At 32.2% G+C, this 18,648-nt stretch overlaps 1 protein-coding gene across 2 annotated transcripts in view; it reads left to right on the top strand.

The window, feature by feature from the left end:
- Positions 1 to 18,648, top strand: part of LOC134683208 (PAX-interacting protein 1-like) — a 43,432-nt gene that overhangs the window by 15,460 nt on the left and 9,324 nt on the right. For both annotated transcript variants that reach the window (XM_063542364.1, XM_063542365.1), the window contains 5 exons: positions 1,587 to 1,721; positions 2,275 to 2,396; positions 3,184 to 3,365; positions 8,076 to 8,119; positions 9,626 to 9,717. In XM_063542364.1, coding sequence (XP_063398434.1) covers positions 1,587 to 1,721; positions 2,275 to 2,396; positions 3,184 to 3,365; positions 8,076 to 8,119; positions 9,626 to 9,717 — 575 coding nt within the window. The remainder of the gene's footprint in view (positions 1 to 1,586; positions 1,722 to 2,274; positions 2,397 to 3,183; positions 3,366 to 8,075; positions 8,120 to 9,625; positions 9,718 to 18,648) is intronic.

The following is an 18,648-nucleotide window of genomic DNA, read 5'->3' on the forward strand; positions in this document are numbered from 1 at the left end:
TCATAGAACAAAATCACATTTCATTTTGAGATGACCCCTTGCTTTATCACTTGGAATTGTGGGATTTTATTGTATAGCTACATATACTGAGTATGTGCAATGGGGGAAGGATTAATCAGAAACATACGGGATAGGTTTGATCTTTTGGAATTGTGGTATTACGTTATAAATTTTACAGGATTTGGTATGACTTAGTAGGCACTATGTATTTAAAATTTGATTAGATAGGAAGATGTGGTATGAGTGCCAATGAGACAATTCTTCATCCAAGTCACAATTTGTAAAAATAAACCATTATAGGTCAAAGTATGGTCTTCAAAACAGAGCCTCAAACTCACACGGAACAGCCAGCTTTAAAGAGCTCCAAAATTTATATTGTACAGGAATCATCAAGGTGGTTTTAAAATTTGATGTAATATATGATTTGGTGTCCCAACTCATTTCTTTTTCTGTTATTAATCTAATGTCCTTTAATAACATAGATGTCTAAGCTGCTCCCAACCATGTGAAATACATTGGCCAATGGGTAAAAAGTGTCTTGTTTTGTCTCAGAAATTTTGTGAATTTGCTTTTCCATTTTGTAAGCTAGAATACTTTATATTTGATTTTATTGTTTCACTTCAAAACATATTTTGTTCCATGTATCAAAGGAACTTGACTTTTCTGAATTCTTGATTTAATTATATGTATAAAGTCTCAATACCTTTCAATATGGAGAAAACGTTACTAAGTTGTAAAACATGTGTCTGATCCTTTTTGTAATTTTGAACAATAAAATATGTTTAAACTTAAACTAAACCTTTCAATATAGAAAATCTTGCATTGACATTGAAAATCTAAATGCTTACTGAAAGTTTTGGATAGAAATAGAAAATTTTGACTAAGTTATGTAAACCCTTCTAGTAAGTGAAACAATAACCTCAAATTTTAAATTTCCAATCCCAATTTCTATATCCATATACAAATACCTTTTCCTTGTCCTATGAGCAATATCTTGCTTTCTATACTTACATCTGATGATATGAAACCAGAAAAATTCCTATTTTTGAGCCAACATTGAAGATAAACTTCTCCATCTACCAATTCTTCACTTGTCGTTTGAATAAAGTCAAATGGACTTGTTACCAATTAGGATGTTTAGGCAATTATGACTGCTGAAATTACATATATTGTTTCCAAAGTTTTTACTTGCTTTTATATATTTTCTTTTGTAACTATGTTTTGAATCTGATTAAAGGTACTTTATATTTTACTTGTTTTAGTGATTTTTTTGAAATTCTATTGATACTCTTTATGACATACGTAGGACTAGTCCGTTAAAATGAACAAAAGGGTAAGAAAGCAAGTTTTTTTGTTATTTATTTTGAAATGGGTGTTAAGTCATTGTCATTTATGGTTATATGTCCATTTGACATATGCAATATTACTGATGAAATAGCAGTTGTGGAGAGAAAAAAGTTTCAAGCTCTTGGCACTTACCCAATTCATGGCCCTCATCACCCCAATGCTTTTAATTAAATAGTCCAAAGAAATTATAGAAATAACTTTAACCTCAAATTATAAGTGTGTACTTTCTTATTTTGCAGGCATTAAGAGATCAGAGGAGAGTTGTGACTGCTTACTGGTTGAATGATGTATTAGTGAAGAAAAAGATGATGCCTCCGTGGCAAGCTTTACATTTGCCTCTGATATATGGTGAAAATAAACCTTGTAGTAATCAGGTAAGACAAAGTCACAACATGGTAGGTTAATGTGACAATAATTGGAACCCAGCAGCCAAAACTGTGAACTCATCACACGCACACAACACAACAGATTAATAATTTCAAATAAGCATGCAAAAAAGATCTTTTAAAGACGCCAACAAAAAGTTGTAATTGATAGTTTATTTGACAAATACCTCAACAAAAAAGTTTGAAAGTATTTTGGCAAAGCTAGTGATAAAAAGTTTTTGAATTTGGTAGTACATACCATTGATAGTATACTAAGGATGATTATTCCATTCAAATAGGTGTTGAGGGTAGGAAGAGACTTTAATTATCACAAACAACCAAATACTGTCGTTGAGTAATTTTGTAAACACCAGAAATGTCAAATTGCTGTATACCTATAGATGACCAAGCACCCAAATCATATAACTTGCCTGTTTATGGCAAAACGAGTTACATATTTATATATATATATTTAGCTCAGAATTGATTACTCAAAATGGGAAAGAAGGGACATATAAATTTTACTTGAAATGTAAAGTACAAAGACATCTATATATTTTAGGTTCTGTGTATGACAAATTTTGAAGGAGAGGAGAGAATCAGAATTAAACAGATGATAAATGCTATTGGTGCACGATATACAGGTCACATGACCCATGGAAATACAGCACTCATCTGTAGAAAGTAAGATTATAGATATTTATAGAAGTGGGAGAACTATATTAAGGGAGATAATTTGTTTTTAAAATTCAATGGTATGTTTGTGTCAAACATTTTAATTAAAGAACTATAAGCTTTAGTGTCACTTGACTGCTTCAAAGCATTGAAAAACAACAGGCCTTACAGATTGCAGTCTAAATGATTTGGACAATAAGACTAGAAAAATTGCTTTCAAGTCCGTAAAAATCATCTCTACAAGTCCACATAATACAAATAAAAATACTTGATACTAAGTTCAAATCAACATCTCAATCCTAAGATGTAACAACTATTCAGTATATGTATTTTACGCATCTTTGCACATAATGATTATTCAAGATTTTTTTACCCAAGCCGATGCTAAACAAAGTGCCTTGATTGTTTCATTGTTGTTTAAGTAATAAATAGACATATACTGTATGAATGTTAAACTATTAGTGTTTTCTTTTTTGATTAAATTTATATCAAACTGTTAGAATTGAAAAAGTCAGATTAACCTGAAATGGTTTTGGTTTTCAATCCTCATTATCAGTTGTTACTGGGTATGTTATAAATTGTTACTTGGATGGAGAGTTGTCTCATTAGTACTCATGCCACATCTTCCTTATATGTATTTGATATAAACACCTCTCTAACAGGTTACTGTTTAACTGCAGTTGACATCACTTTGTAATATATATTGTTATAAATTGTTATTTGGATGGAGAGTTGTCTCATTGGCACTCACACCACATCTTCCTATATCTACTTCATATTTTTTTTTCATAAACAGACCAGAGGGAGAGAAGTATGAAAAGGCAAAGGAATGGAAGTTAGCAGTAGTGAATGTCCATTGGTTGACTGACCTGGTACTGGGTCACCTTGACGCTCTCAAGTTACCAGTTCAACCAAAGTACTTACAGCTCTATCCTGATCCCTTCCAGATGGATGTGTCATTAGTCCATCATCTAATGGGTATGTGATGTGTTGATACATGTAGATTGTTAAATACAAAGGATTTTCTATTTAAGGTGGTACCCAACACTTTCACTAAAATTAATTTGGCTCTTTTAATATTCATAAAATTTTGACAATGTATTAACTTTGACCCTTTGACAAAAATATAAAAATTTCAAAAATTTTGAACCAACCGTTTTGTCAGAAAAAATACACTGGTTATATAGCAGTTTGGCAAACACTAATTTTAATTATTGAGAAGCTTAATATTCCCTTAACAACACAACATAATTAAAACATTTAGCTGACTTAACAGAGTTATCTCCCTGTAGTGTTAGGTACCACCTGAAATTGGGCTACTGTGGATTATTTTTATACGACTGCAAATTTAAAAAAAAATTTCGTCGTATATGCTATCACGTTGGCAGCGTCGTCGTCATCGTCCTTGTCATCGTCGTCGTCGTCGTCCGAATACTTTTAGTTTTCGCACTCTAACTTTAGTAAAAGTGAATAGAAATCTATGAAATTTTAACACAAGGTTTATGACCATAAAAGGAAGGTTGGTATTGACTTTGGGAGTTTTGGTCCCAACATTTTAGGAATTAGGGGTCAAAAAGGGCCCAAATAAGCATTTTCTTGGTTTTCGCACTATAACTTTAGTTTAAGTTGATAGAAATCTATGAAATGTTGACACAAGGTTTATGACCACAAAAGAAAGGTTGGGATTGATTTTGGGAGTTTTGGTTTCAACAGTTTAGGAATTAGGGGCCAAAAAAGGGCCCAAATAAGCATTATTCTTGGTTTTCGCACAATAACTTTAGTTTAAGTTAATAGAAATCAATGAAATTTAAACACAATGTTTATAACTACAAAAGGAAGATTGGTATTGATTTTGGGAGTTAAGGTCCCAACAGTTTAGGAATTAGGGGCCAAAAAGGGACCCAAATAAGCATTTTTCTTGGTTTTCGCACCATAATGTTAGTATAAGTAAATAGAAATCTATGAAATTTAAACACCAGGTTTATGACCATAAAAGGAAGGTTGGTAGTGATTTTGGGAGTTTTGGTCCCAACAGTTTAGGAAAAAGGGGCCCAAAGGGTCCAACATTAAACTTTGTTTGATTTCATCAAAATTGAATAATTGGGGTTATTTGATATGCCGAATCTTACTGTGTATGTAGATTCTTAACTTTTAGTCCCTTTTTCAAATTGGTCTACATTAAGGTCCAAAGGGTCCAAAATTAAACTTAGTTTGATTTTGACAAAAAATGAATCGGTTGGGTTCTTTGATATGTTGAATCTAAAAATGTACTTAGATTCTTGATTATTGGTCCAGTTTTCAAGTTGGTCCAAATCTGGGTCCAAAATTAAACTTTATTTGATTTCATCAAAAATTGAATAAATGGGGTTCTTTGATATGCCAAATCTAACTGTGGTTGTAGATTCTTCCATTTGTGGTCCCGTTTTCTAATTGGCCTACATTAAGGTCCAAAGGGTCCAAAATTAAACTAAGTTTGATTTTAACAAAAATTAAATTCTTGGGCCTCTTTGATATGCTGAATCTAAACATGTACTTAGTTTTTTGATTATGGGTCCAGTTTTCAAGTTGGTCCAAATCAGGATCTAAAATTATTATATTAAGTATTGTGCAATAGCAAGTCTTTTCAATTGCACAGTATTGTGCAATGGCAAGAAATATCTAATTTCACAATATTGTGAAATAGCTAAAAAAAAATTAATTAGAGTTATCTTTCTTTGTTCAGAATAGTAAGCAAGAAATATCTTATTGCAAGATTTTTTTTTAATTGGAGTTATCTTTCTTTGTCCAGAATCAACTTAAATCTTGGCAATCGCCAATGGCAGTCAGCAGGGTTAAAGAACATCAGTTGTTCGACCTGTTAGTCAAATGCGTTTTGTTTAAATATACTTTTTCACTCTTTTGGTCTTTTGGAAAATGTTGTTTGTGCTGTTTTTAGACCCTTCTACAACGAAATTTGTTTGACATGCACACGTATAAAAATTGCGGTTTTTATCCAACGCAGTCATAGGTTTGAACGTAGTTTTCAATTTAGACTCGTCCAATATACAATGTATATTCACTTTTTACTACCAACTGATAAATTTAAATAATCTTTACCATTCAGTGATAACAAGCAGTTTTTTTACATCTCAATATTTTATGATGTATTTAAATGAGTAGTTATTGTTGCAAACTCCATTAGAATATTTTAATTGAGATTAGTTTTGGAATAAGGGAAAGGGGGATGTGATTAAAAAATTAGGTTCAATTTTTCTCATTTGAAATTTTATAAATAAAAAGAAAATTTCTTCAAACATTTTTTTGAGAGGATTAATATTCAACAGCATAGTGAATTGCTCTAAGAGAAAACAAAAATTTTAAGTTCATTAGAACACATTCATTCTGTGTCAGAAACCTATGCTGTGTCAACTATTTATTGGTCTTGTTTTCAAATTGGTCTACATTAAGGTCCAAAGGGTCCAAAATTAAACTTTGTTTGATTTTGACAAAAATTGAATCCTTGGGGTTCTTTGATATGCTGAATCTAAAAATGTACTTAGATTTTTATACGACCGCAAATTTTGAAAAAAAATTTCGTCGTATATTGCTATCACGTTGGCGTCGTCATCCGAATACTTTTAGTTTTCGCACTCTAACTTTAGTAAAAGTGAATAGAAATCTATGAAATTTTAACACAAGGTTTATGACCATAAAAGGAAGGTTGGTATTGATTTTGGGAGTTTTGGTCCCAACATTTTAGGAATTAGGGGCCAAAAAGGGCCCAAATAAGCATTTTCTTGGTTTTTACACAAGGTTTATGACCACAAAAGAAAGGTTGGGATTGATTTTGGGAGTTTTGGTTTCAACAGTTTAGGAATAAGGGGCCAAAAAAGGGCCCAAATAAGCATTATTCTTGTTTTTTGCACAATAACTTTAGTTTGAGTAAATAGAAATCAATGAAATTTAAACACAATGTTTATGACCACAAAAGGAAGATTGGTATTGATTTTGGGAGTTTAGGTCACAACAGTTTAGGAATTAAGGGCCAAAAAGGGACCCAAATAAGCATTTTTCTTGGTTTTCGCACCATAACGTTGGTATAAGTTAATAGAAATCTATGAAATTTAAACACAAGGTTTATGACCATAAAAGGAAGGTTGGTATTGATTTTGGGAGTTTTGGTCCCAACAGTTTAGGAATTAGGGGCCAAAAGGGTCCAAAATTAGACTTTGTTTGATTTCATCAAAATTGAATAATTGGGGTTCTTTGATATGCCGAATCTAACTGTGTATGTAGATTTTTAACTTTTGATCATGTTTTCAAATTGGTCTACATTAAGGTCCAAAGTGTCCAAAATTAAACTAAGTTTGATTTTAACAAAAATTGAAATCTTGGGGTTCTTTGATATGCTGAATCCAAACATGTACTTAGATTTTTGATTATGGGCCCAAGTTTTCAAGTTGGTCCAAATCAGGATCTAAAATATTATATTAAGTATAGTGCAATAGCAAGTCTTTTCAATTGCACAGTATTGCACAATGGCAAGAAATATCTAATTGCACAATACTGTGAAATAGCAATATTTTTTTAAATTAGAGTTATCTTTCTTTGTCCAAATTAGTAAGCAAGAAATATCTAATTGCACAATATTGTGAAATAGCAATATTTTTTTTTAATTGGAGTTATCTTTCTTTGTCCAGAATCAACTCAAATCTTTGTTATATACAATGTATATTCACTTTTTACTACCAACTGATAAATTAAAATAATCTTTACCATTCAGTGATAAAAAGCAGTTTTTTTACATCTTAATATTTTATGATGTATTTAAATGAGTAGTTATTGTTGCAAACTCCATTAGAAATTTTAATTGGGATTAGTTTTGGAATAAGGGAAAGGGGGATGTGATTAAAAAAATTGGGTTCATTTTTTCTCATTTGAAATTTCATAAATAAAAAGAAAATTTCTTCAAACATTTTTTTGAGAGGATTAATATTCAACAGCATAGTGAATTGCTCTAAGAGAAAATAAAAACTTAAGTTCATTAGAACACATTCATTCTGTGTCAGAAACCTATGCTGTGTCAACTATTTAATCACAATCCAAATTTAGAGCTGAATCCAGCTTGAATGTTGTGTCCATACTTGCCCCAACCGTTCAGGGTTCAACCTCTGCGGTCGTATAAAGCTACGCCCTGCGGAGCATCTGGTTTGTTGTTTGTTCCAATTTTTTGTTGATTTTTAAGTAAATTGTATTTTCATGGATACTTCATTATGTACATGTGGTTTTCAATAAGTTTGCATAAAAAAACTTATAGATGGTAATACTTCTTTGAACATTTATGTTTATAATTGCTCTACTGATATAGAATCTCATAACATGGATAACAGGAATAACCAAAAATATTAGAAAGTTAAACAGACCTGATTTCTATGAATAGATAAAAGTACAAACTAAAAAAGAACAGCGTCAACACATTGTCCAGATAGCTGACCGTGTACAGGCACAAGATTTGGTATGGTTAAACCAAATCACAGTGAAGTACTGGAAAGTTAGAAGAGTTAACTAATAGCAATTATAGAAAAAATAACACTAGCTTTGATTAATAGCAATATTCTGATTATTGAAAAATTAGTATCATGAATAATATATATAAGTTTACTTAAAAGTATTCATTTTTTATTAAATCTTTTGCATTTCTATTTATAGTTGGATGGAGATCACCATTGAAAATTCAAAGAGAAACTTGGAAGGTAAGTTAAGTATTATATAAGTAGCAGTGTTAAATTGCCCTGGTTGTACAAATGAAAGCAACACAGACATTTTTTATGTAAATTTATTTTAGTCTATCTCATGATAAAAATCTGTTGTCTGTTTCACTTTATTTATAGATTATCGTTTGTTATATCAACGAAATTGATTTTCCCACTTGGTAAAAAAAGTAAAAAAATTTGTAAGGGTTCCGCGGAACCCAGTGTCTTGCCTACTTTTGCTGTAAATCACAGGCTAAACAAAAATGAGGAAAAAAATCAATAAAAATATTCCTCTTGATACTATCTTATGATTGTAAGAAGCTTCTGTCCAAGTTTGGTAAAAATCTAAAATAATTAATGAATCTAATAAATGTTTTGAAAACTTTAACTGCAGACTGTATGTAATGTTCACTGGAAGAAAATCTAAGTCCATTTAAAAGTAAAATACAGAAAAAATGGAGTTGTCTTTTTACAAAATTTACTTCTGGATACTATCTAATGATCATAAATAAGCTTTTGTCCAAGTTTAGTACAAACCCAGGATAGTTTAAGAAAGTTATTCAAATTTTAAAAACTTTTACCACAGAGTGAATGTTATGTTTCCCGCAGAAAAACTAAGTCCATTTATAAGTAAAATAAAGAAAAAATAGAATTTTATTTTTACAAAATTTACTTCTGGATACTATCTTATGATCATAAACAAGCTTCTGACCAAGTTTGGAACAAACCAAGGATAGTTTAAGAAAGTTATTAAAATTCTAAAAACTTAAACCTCAGAGTGAATATAATGTTTCCCCGCAGAAAAAACTAAGTCCATTTATAAGTAAAATACAGAAAAAATAGAATTTTATTTTTACAAAATTTACTTCTGGATACTATCTTATGATCATAAACAAGCTTCTGACCAAGTTTTGTAGAAATCCAGTATAGTTTAAGAAAGTTATTAAAATTTCAAAAACTTTAACCACAGAGTGAATATTTGTGGACGCCGACGACGCCGACGCCGACGGAAAGTAGGATCGCTTAGTCTCGCTTTTTCGACTAAAGTAGAAGGCTCGACAAAAAGCAATCGAGTTGAGATGACCATTGATAATTTGTTTATTGATATTTTACTTATGAGGACATTGTTATTTTAATTAACAACAAGCACATGCTTCCTTAGATTCAAGTCATGATTTTTCATATCATTCAACTCCGCTGAGAAAGAATATTATCAGTCAGCAAGAAAATCTTGTAAAATAGCAATAGTACAATTACTTGACAATAACAGCTGTTTTATTATTATACCCCCGCTTTAAAAAAGGCAGCTCGCAGTTTCACTTGTTAATCTTGTTTGAAAATGAAATGGTTACAATAAACCCCCATTTTGTCCTTCTTTTGTTTAAGGTCAAATCTTTCAAAAAGATCAAATCAACCTTTGTTCACAGGTATAGCCTTTAAAAAAAGATAATTTGCTTCATGATCTATATAATCAATGTTAGCTAAATGAATTTATTTATTTTTCAGAAATTTTTACCACAGCAGAAATTTCGATCAGCACCTGCTCCTGGTCAAGACAACAATGTAGAGAACACAGAACCTCCAGCGAAGAAGAAAAAGTAATGTTTTATATATTATTTAGTGAGCAAGAAGTTTCCTGAGGGCTATTCCAGAAAAAAATGTATGGGGGGTTTGGAAGGTACATTGTATTAATAATACTTGGGTGGTGGGTATCAGAGCAACTTTCACACTATAATGCACTATAATTCTCAATTACAATTGGCTGGGTGGCGGGTGCTGACAAAAGCTGCCTTCCACCCCCCCCCCCCCCCCCCCCCTACATTTTTAGCTCACCTGGCCTTAAAGGCCAAGTGAGCTTTTCCCATCACTTTGCCTCCAGCGTCCAGCGTCCTTCGTCCTTCGTCCTGCGTCCGTTGTCGTCCAGCGTCCAGCGTCCTTCGTCCTGTGTCCGTTGTCGTCCAGCGTCGTTAACTTTTACAAAAATCTTCTCCTCTGAAACTACTGGGCCAAATTAAACCAAACTTGGCTACAATCATCATTGGTGTATCTAGTTTAAAAAATGTGTGGCGCGACCCGGCTAACCAACCAAGATGGCCGCCATGGCTAAAAATAGAACATAGGGGTAAAATGCAGTTTTTGGCTTATAACTCAAAAACCAAAGCATTTAGAGCAAATCTGACATTGGTAAAATTGTTTATCAGGTCAAGATCTATCTGCCCTGAAATTTTCAGTTGAATCCTATAACACGTTGTTGGGTTGCTGCCCCTGAATTGGTAATTTTAGGGAAATTTTGCTGTTTTTGGTTATTATCTTGAATATTATTATAGATAGAGATAAACTGTGAACAGCAATAATGTTCAGCAAAGTAAGATTTACAAATAAGTCAACAAGACCAAAATGGTCAGTTGACTCCTCTAGGAGTTATTGCCCTTTGTAGTCAATTTTTAACCATTTTTAGCTCACCTGACCTGAAAGGTCAAGTGAGCTTTTCTCATCACTTGGCGTCCGTCGTCCGTCGTCGGTAAACTTTTACAAAAATCTTCTCCTCTGAAACTACTGGGCCAAATTCTACCAAACTTGGCCACAATCATCCTTGGGGTATCTAGTTTTAAAAATGTGAGGCGTGACCCGTCAAACCAACTAAGATGGCCGCCATGGCTAAAAATAGAACATAAGGGTAAAATGCAGTTTTTGGCTTATAACTCAAAAACCAAAGCATTTAAAGCAAATCTGACATGGGGTAAAATTGTTAATCAGGTCAAAATCTATCTGCCCTGAAATTTTCAGACGAATCAGACAACCTGTTGTTGGGTTGCTGCCCCTGAAATGGTTATTTTATGGAAAATTTGCAGTTTTTGTTTATTATCTGGAATACTATAATAGATAGAGATAAACTGTAACAGCAATAATGTTCAGCAAAGTAAGACCTACAAATAAGTCAACATGATCAAAATTGTCAGTCGACTCCTTAAGGAGTTATTGCCCTTTATAGTCAATTTTTCATCATTTTTTGTAACTTTTCTAAAAATCTTCTTCTCTAAAACTACTTTGCCAAATTTTACCAAACTTGTCCACAATTATCATTGTGGTTTATAGTTAAAAAAATGTGTCCGATGACCCAGCCTACCAAACAAAATGGCCGACATGGCTAAAATTAGAACATGGTGGTAAAATGCAGTTTTTGGAAAATGACGCAGTCATTGTTCTATAACTGCCGACCTGAACTTCATTACATTTCTCTGCCTACCGCGCTTGGTTTCGTATTTACTATTTTCTATACAAACTGGAATCTGCTTGTGTTATCATTATGCATCATTGTGTAGTATTAAATCAGCCTGGACCCAGTTTACACTGGTTTCTACTTGAATTCCACTACACTCGAACAAAGTGTTGTAGTTTGACGGAAACCAGTTTTAGAATTTGTAAACTACAAAACGTAATCGGTTATTGTTCATTCCGTTTTGGTGTTTCATACCGACTTATATTGTTTGAATAAGCTAAAGACCCTTCAAACATTAATGTGATAGGTATATTTAAGACTGTTTTACAAAAGGATTGAACTGTTTTACTTTCAAAGTCGTACTATAGGGATATCTGTCATATACGGATTTCCACTCTCACCGGTTAATTTCTTCTTTTACACATGCTTTGGAAACTTCCTGCTTAAACATCGCAAGTTTTAAAATTGTTTTTGAGTGAATTAAACTTATTTTAACAATCATGAAGCGTTCCAGAATCATTTTAAAGCAGTTTCTTCTTCTCTTTGATGATGGAAAATAGGTTTTCTCAAGAAAATACCGCAAACGATCGCAGAGGAATTGAAACGTACAAGTCAAGTTGGCACCTGGTTTAATTGGCATCTAGTCAAATCGGCACCTATTCGACGTCAATTCGGCATCCAATAATATTTGTTATAATATTTTCTATTCAATTAATTAATTACTGTTACCAAGTACATAGTGAATATGTTGTTGTGTATTTTGGAAAACAACGAAACGAAAGTGAATATGTTGTGTATAAAGGTAAACAACGAAGCCCTTACCAAAGCTGTTGTTTTAACAATTAGACAATTTGTGTAATTGTAAAAACAAGTCAATTATTAAAATAAAATGGAAAACTATGAGTCCCTTTCAATAAATCAAACTTTCATGCCAAATAATTAGCAAATTTAAGGTGTTTTTTTCAGTAAAGTTTTAACAGCATTAAACCAACAATCCTGTAAAAGGTTCAACTGGTTAAAATAATGCAGAAAAATACCCAATATCTCATGTATTAGTCCAAATAATTATGACGTCTGGCAAGGCTATTTTATTATTTTTCTGGGACGCCTTCCTACGACGTTCGTAGGAAGGCGTCCCAGAAAAAAAATTAACATAGCCTTGCGGTCATAGGAAAGTGTTCCAGAATAAAATTAAAAAAGCCTTGCCAGATGTAATAATTATTTGGACTACTCATATATATATATCATTAAAACTACACCAAAAAAGTCATTTAGTTGAGAAAAATAAATATATACAAAATGTACATGAACACCCAAAAATGTGAAAGTTAGTATTTAACTCTTTTTGCTTAAATTCTGAAAAAAATTCTGGCAACCCCTTTCTTATTTTTGCCCTATTGCTTAAAATACTGTTAAAAATATATATTTAACATGGGTGACGAATTGATTATATCAGGTGTCGATTTTAAACAGGTGATGATTTGTCCAGGTGCCAATTTAACTAGGTGCCGGCTTGACTAGAATTCTTTGACAAATGTTTGAAATTATCTGAGTTTCATTAGACCTTTGATAGCAGGAACAAAAAGATTATTTACTTAATATTTTGTGGGAGAAGGGGGTTCAGACTGTGTGGTATCAGGTCTGTTTGTGCCCAATACATTTTCGCACCCTACACGTTCGCACATTCACACTCTACTCATTCGTGCCCAATTTTAATTCAAATTCAAGTTGAATAATTGGAAAATCATGGTTGTTGTTTTAAATTGCTTTGGTGTAAATACTGAATGTATTTATAGCTTGGTATGAGTAAAACATTGAAGATTTTAAAGGAAAAAACACAAAAGATAATTGTTTTTAACAGCTTGGTCCCATTGATCTGAAACAACGAAACTATAAAACATAGAAACCAAAATATAGCAATCCACTAATATAACCAAAAGATGATAAAATTTATTCAACACACAGAAACAAACATAGTCAGAATCTCACTTCATTTTGAAACAAGTCAATGAAACAAGTTATAGCAATACACTAACCAAAACATGATTAAGAGTTATTCAACACAAAATAAAACGTTAACAAAATACCACTTTATTTAGAAAGGATTATTATTATTTTTAGCAATACCCTATCCAAAACATGATTAAGATTTATTCAACACAAAAAAAAAATTGCTGTCTTACTTTATTTTGAGACAATGACAACAATTATACTTATAAGAAAACACTTGCTTACAGAGTTAATAAACACAAAACCAATTAAGATTGGGTGCGAACATGTAGGGTGTGAAAGTGAAAGGGGGTGAAAATGAGTGGGCGCAAACGTGAATGGAAGCGAACGGACCCGGATTCAGACTATGTACCAGTGAGAAATATACAAGCCTTTCTATGGTATTTATTTGTACAATTCAGCTAGTCTTGACCTATTCATTTGTCTTAAAAAACCAGCCAGTTGTCACCTTCACTTCACACACACACACATATATGAATATCAATTATATGCTCACGATACATGTTGCATTGTTAAACTAATTACGGTATGTGAAAATCAAGACTTGCATAAAAAGTATCCCAATATTAGAGACAGTGGCGTCATTTTTCTTCAGAGCTTTCAGCTCTTTGATTGCTCTTATCTTTGAAACTAAGACATTTAGGGCAAATCTTTCAAGATTTAAATGTCCATCAGAATAAGATATATCCCCTCACAAATTTTCAGTTGAATCGGACAACCTGTTGTTGGGTTGCTGTCCTAAAATTGGTGATTTTAAGGAATTTTGGCAGTTTTTGGTTATTATCTTGAATACTATTATAGATAGAGATTAACTGTAAACAGCAATAATGTTCAGCAAAGTAAGATCTACAAATAAGTCAGCATGATCAAAATTGTTAGAGGACCCCTTAAGGAGTTATTGCCCTTTATAGTCAATATTGAACAACTTTTCGTCATTTTTATACGACCGCAAATTTTGAAAAAATTTTCGTCGTATATTGCTATCACGTTGGCGTCGTCGTCGTCGTCGTCGTCGTCCGAATACTTTTAGTTTTCGCACTCTAACTTTAGTAAAAGTGAATAGAAATCTATGAAATTTTAACACAAGGTTTATGACCATAAAAGGAAGGCTGGTATTGATTTTGGGAGTTTTGGTCCCAACATTTTATGAATTAGGGGCCAAAAAGGGCCCAAATAAGCATTTTCTTGGTTTTCGCACTATAACTTTAGTTTAAGTTAATAGAAATCTATGAAATTTTGACACAAGGTTTATGACCACAAAAGAAAGGTTGGGATTGATTTTGGGAGTTTTGGTTTCAACAGTTTAGGAATTAGGGGCCAAAAAAGGGCCCAAATAAGCATTATTCTTGGTTTTCTCACAATAACTTTAGTTAAAGTAAATAGAAATCAATGAAATTTAAACACAATGTTTATGACCACAAAAGGAAGGTTGGTATTGATTTTGGGAGTTTCGGTCCCAACAGTTTAGGAATTAGGGGCCAAAAAGGGACCCAAATAAGCATTTTTCTTGGTTTTCACACCATAGCGTTAGTATAAGTAAATAGAAATCTATGAAATTTAAACACATGGTTTATAACTATAAAAGGAAGGTTGGTATTGATTTTTGGAGTTTTGGTCCCAACAGTTAAGGAAAAAGGGGCCCAAAGGGTCCAAATTTAAACTTTGTTTGATTTCATCAAAATTGAATAATTGGGGTTCTTTAATATGCCGAATCTAACTGTGTATGTAGATTCTTAATTTTTGGTCCCGTTTTCAAATTGGTCTATATTAAGGTCCAAAGGGTCCAAAATTAAACTTAGTTTGATTTTAACAAAAATTGAAACCTTGGGGTTCTTTGATATGCTGAATCTAAAAATGTACTTAGATTTTTGATTATTGGCCCAGTTTTCAAGTTGGCCCAAATCGAGGTCCAAAATTAAACATTGTTTGATTTCATCAAAAATTGAATAATTGGGGTTCTTTGATATGCCAAATCTAACTGTGTATGTAGATTCTTAATTTTTGGTCCAGTTTTAAAATTGGTCTAAATTAAAGTGCAAAGGGTCCAAAATTAAACTAAGTTTGATTTTAACAAAAATTAAATTCTTGGGCCTCTTTGATATGCTGAATCTAAACATGTACTTAGATTTTTGATTATGGGCCCAGTTTTCAAGTTGGTCCAAATCAGGATCTAAAATTATTATATTAAGTATTGTGCAATAGCAAGTCTTTTCAATTGCACAGTATTGTGCAATGGCAAGAAATATCTAATTTCACAATATTGTGAAATAGCAAATTTTTTTTTAATTAAGAGTTATCTTTCTTTGTCCAGTATATTAAGCAAGAAATATCTGCAATAATTTTTTTTAATTGGAGTTATCTTTCTTTGTCCAGAATCAACTTAAATCTTTGTTATATACAATATACAATGTATATTCACTTTTTACTACCAACTGTTAAATTTAAATAATCTTTACCATTCAGTGATAACAAGCAGTTATTTTACATCTTAATATTTTATGATGTATTTAAATGAGTAGTAATTGTTGCAAACCCCATTAGAATATTTTAATTGAAATTAGTTTTGGAATAAGGGAAAGGGGGATGTGAATAAAAAAATGGGTTCAATTTTTCTCATTTGAAATTTCTCAAAAATAAAAAGAAAATTTCTTCAAACATTTTTTTGAGAGGATTAATATTCAACAGCATAGTGAATTGCTCTAAGAGAAAACAAAAATTTTAAGTTCATTTGAATACATTCATTCTGTGTCAGAAACCTATGCTGTGTCAACTATTTAATCACAATCCAAATTTAGAGCGGAATCCAGCTTGAATGTTGTGTCCATACTTGCCCCAACCGTTCAGGGTTCAACCTCTGCGGTCGTATAAAGCTACGCCCTGCGGAGCATCTGGTTGTAACTTGTATAAAAATCTTTTCTAAAACTACTTGGCCAAATTTAACCAAACTTGGCCAAATTTAACCAAACTTGGCCACAATCATAATACTAGGGTATCTCTTTTAAAAAAAAATGTCTAATGACCCCGCCTACCAACGAAGATTGCCGACATCAGTAAACACATCAACAGGTGAGCGACACAGGCTCTTGAGAGCCTCTAGTTCGTATATCTTAGTTATCTTTTACAAAAATCTTCTCCTCTGAAACTACTGGGCCAAATTAAACCAAACTTGGCTACAATCATCATTGGTGTATCTAGTTTAAAAATGTGTGGCATGACACGGTGTCATATGGTATTTTGAACCCCATGGTAAAATGACCCCAGGGTCAAAATACCGCTATGGTAAATTGAACCCCCCCATGGTAAATTGAACCCCCCCTGTATGGAAAATTGAACCCCCATGGTAAATTGAACCCCCCCTGTTTTTTTCATTTTAGATGATTAATAAAACATTTAACATTATATAAAATCTAATCAAATATTAAAAATCATTTATACAAGAAGGGGAGGTCAATTTTCAATGATTGGTTAAAAGAAAAATATTTGCTTGGTATAAGTGCTCGTGAAGTCTTTACCAACAAAATTGCATTCAAAAAACTTCTTAAAGCATTAAAACTACACCATGTAGCTTGGACACTATAATTCTTTGAAATTTAAAATATTTATATAGAATGGTAAGACTTTTAAGTTTTAATTCTCCAAGGTAAAAAAGGGGGAGGGGGTCAAATTACCATGGCTCACTTGATTTTTAAAAGTAAAATTTTCAAAACATCTTTTCAAACTAATAAAATAAATACAAACTACTAATTGGAGTATAATAAATATGTTAAGGAGTTACAGTAGCAAGACATTTTAACATGAAAGGTCTTTAGATGTATAGTAGGGGGTTCAATATACCATGGTACAATAACATGGCTAAGTAAAATTTTCTAAATATCTTTTCCAGCATGTTAAATACAAACAAACTACTTATTGGAGTATTAAAACAATGTTAAGGAGTTAGAAAAACTTGGATTTTTAAAATTCAAGGTCTATAGGAGGGGGTTCAATATACCATGGAAGGAGGAGGGGGTCAAAATACAATGGAATTTTTTTTTCTTCAAAATATCTTTTCAAGCATGTTTTAAAAATGCATTTAAACTACAAATTGGAGTATAACAACTATGTTATGGAGTTAGAAAAGCTTGTGTTTTTGAAATTCAAGGTCTAAAGTAGGGGGTTCAATATACCGCAGGGGGTCAAAATACCATGGCTGCGTATAATTTTCAAAATACCGTATAGCGGGTTATTTTCGCGGTGTGCAAATTTTCGCTTATTTTCGCGGATAGAACAAAATCTCCAAAATAAATTCCGCCAAATTAAAGGTGTACTAACAAAGGTATGAATTAAAGTTTTTAATCCGCCAAAATAATAACCGCCAAAATATTTCGTATACCTTGTTCAATGAAAAACGCGAAATTTTACACCCGCGAAAAATAACCCGCTATACGGTATCTTTGCCAGTTTGTTAAATACATACAAACTACTTATTGGAGTATTATTACTATGTTAAGGAGTTAGAATAGCTTGGGTTTTTGAAATTCAAGGTCTATAGTAGGGGGTTCAATATACCATGGTAGGGGGGTCAAAATACCATGAAAATATTTTTTCTTCAAAATATCTTTTCCAGCATGTTAAATGCATACAAACTACTTATTGGAGTTTGGAGTATTATTACTATGTTAAGGATTAAGAATAGCGGGAATTTTTGAAATTGAATGTCTATGGTAGGGGGTTCAATATACCGCAGGGGGGTCAAAATACCCTGGCTAAGTAAAATTTTCAAAATATCTTTTCTAGCATGTTGAATACATACAAGGCCTAAATTAAAATATTGTTTGTTTGCTGTCAGCCGACCGACCAAAAAAAATTGCCGCGACCCAAATAATTTTATTGACGTTTTTGAAAACATTTTTTTTTTATTCCGGAATTTTGCCTGTTGCGGTTTAGAATCGAGTGCTGATTTCCGTGTTACATGCGATTTTGATTTCCGTGTTACATGCGATTTTGATTTCCGGTAGTCTTTGCAGTGTGTATCAGGCTATTTGATAAAACTACACCTTTTTATCACTTCGTGCATTTCCGCAAGTTCCGGTGATTGTTACTAGAAAACGTACATCAACCTAAGGTTGCGCCGGCAATATAAGTTTGTTACTTCATTTAAACGTGTTAAAAATTGCCTCTAGTAAATGTTTTATCCATTAATTGCATTAAAAAAGTCATTATCCTTTCCAAATAACCAGATAACTTATCAAACATCGTTTATTTTTGTAAATTTTCTTGCAATAGTCCGCCATTGACCGATTTATATACTACGGATCTG

Source organism: Mytilus trossulus, chromosome 9 (assembly GCF_036588685.1).
Source record: "Mytilus trossulus isolate FHL-02 chromosome 9, PNRI_Mtr1.1.1.hap1, whole genome shotgun sequence".
Classification (NCBI taxonomy): domain Eukaryota; kingdom Metazoa; phylum Mollusca; class Bivalvia; order Mytilida; family Mytilidae; genus Mytilus; species Mytilus trossulus.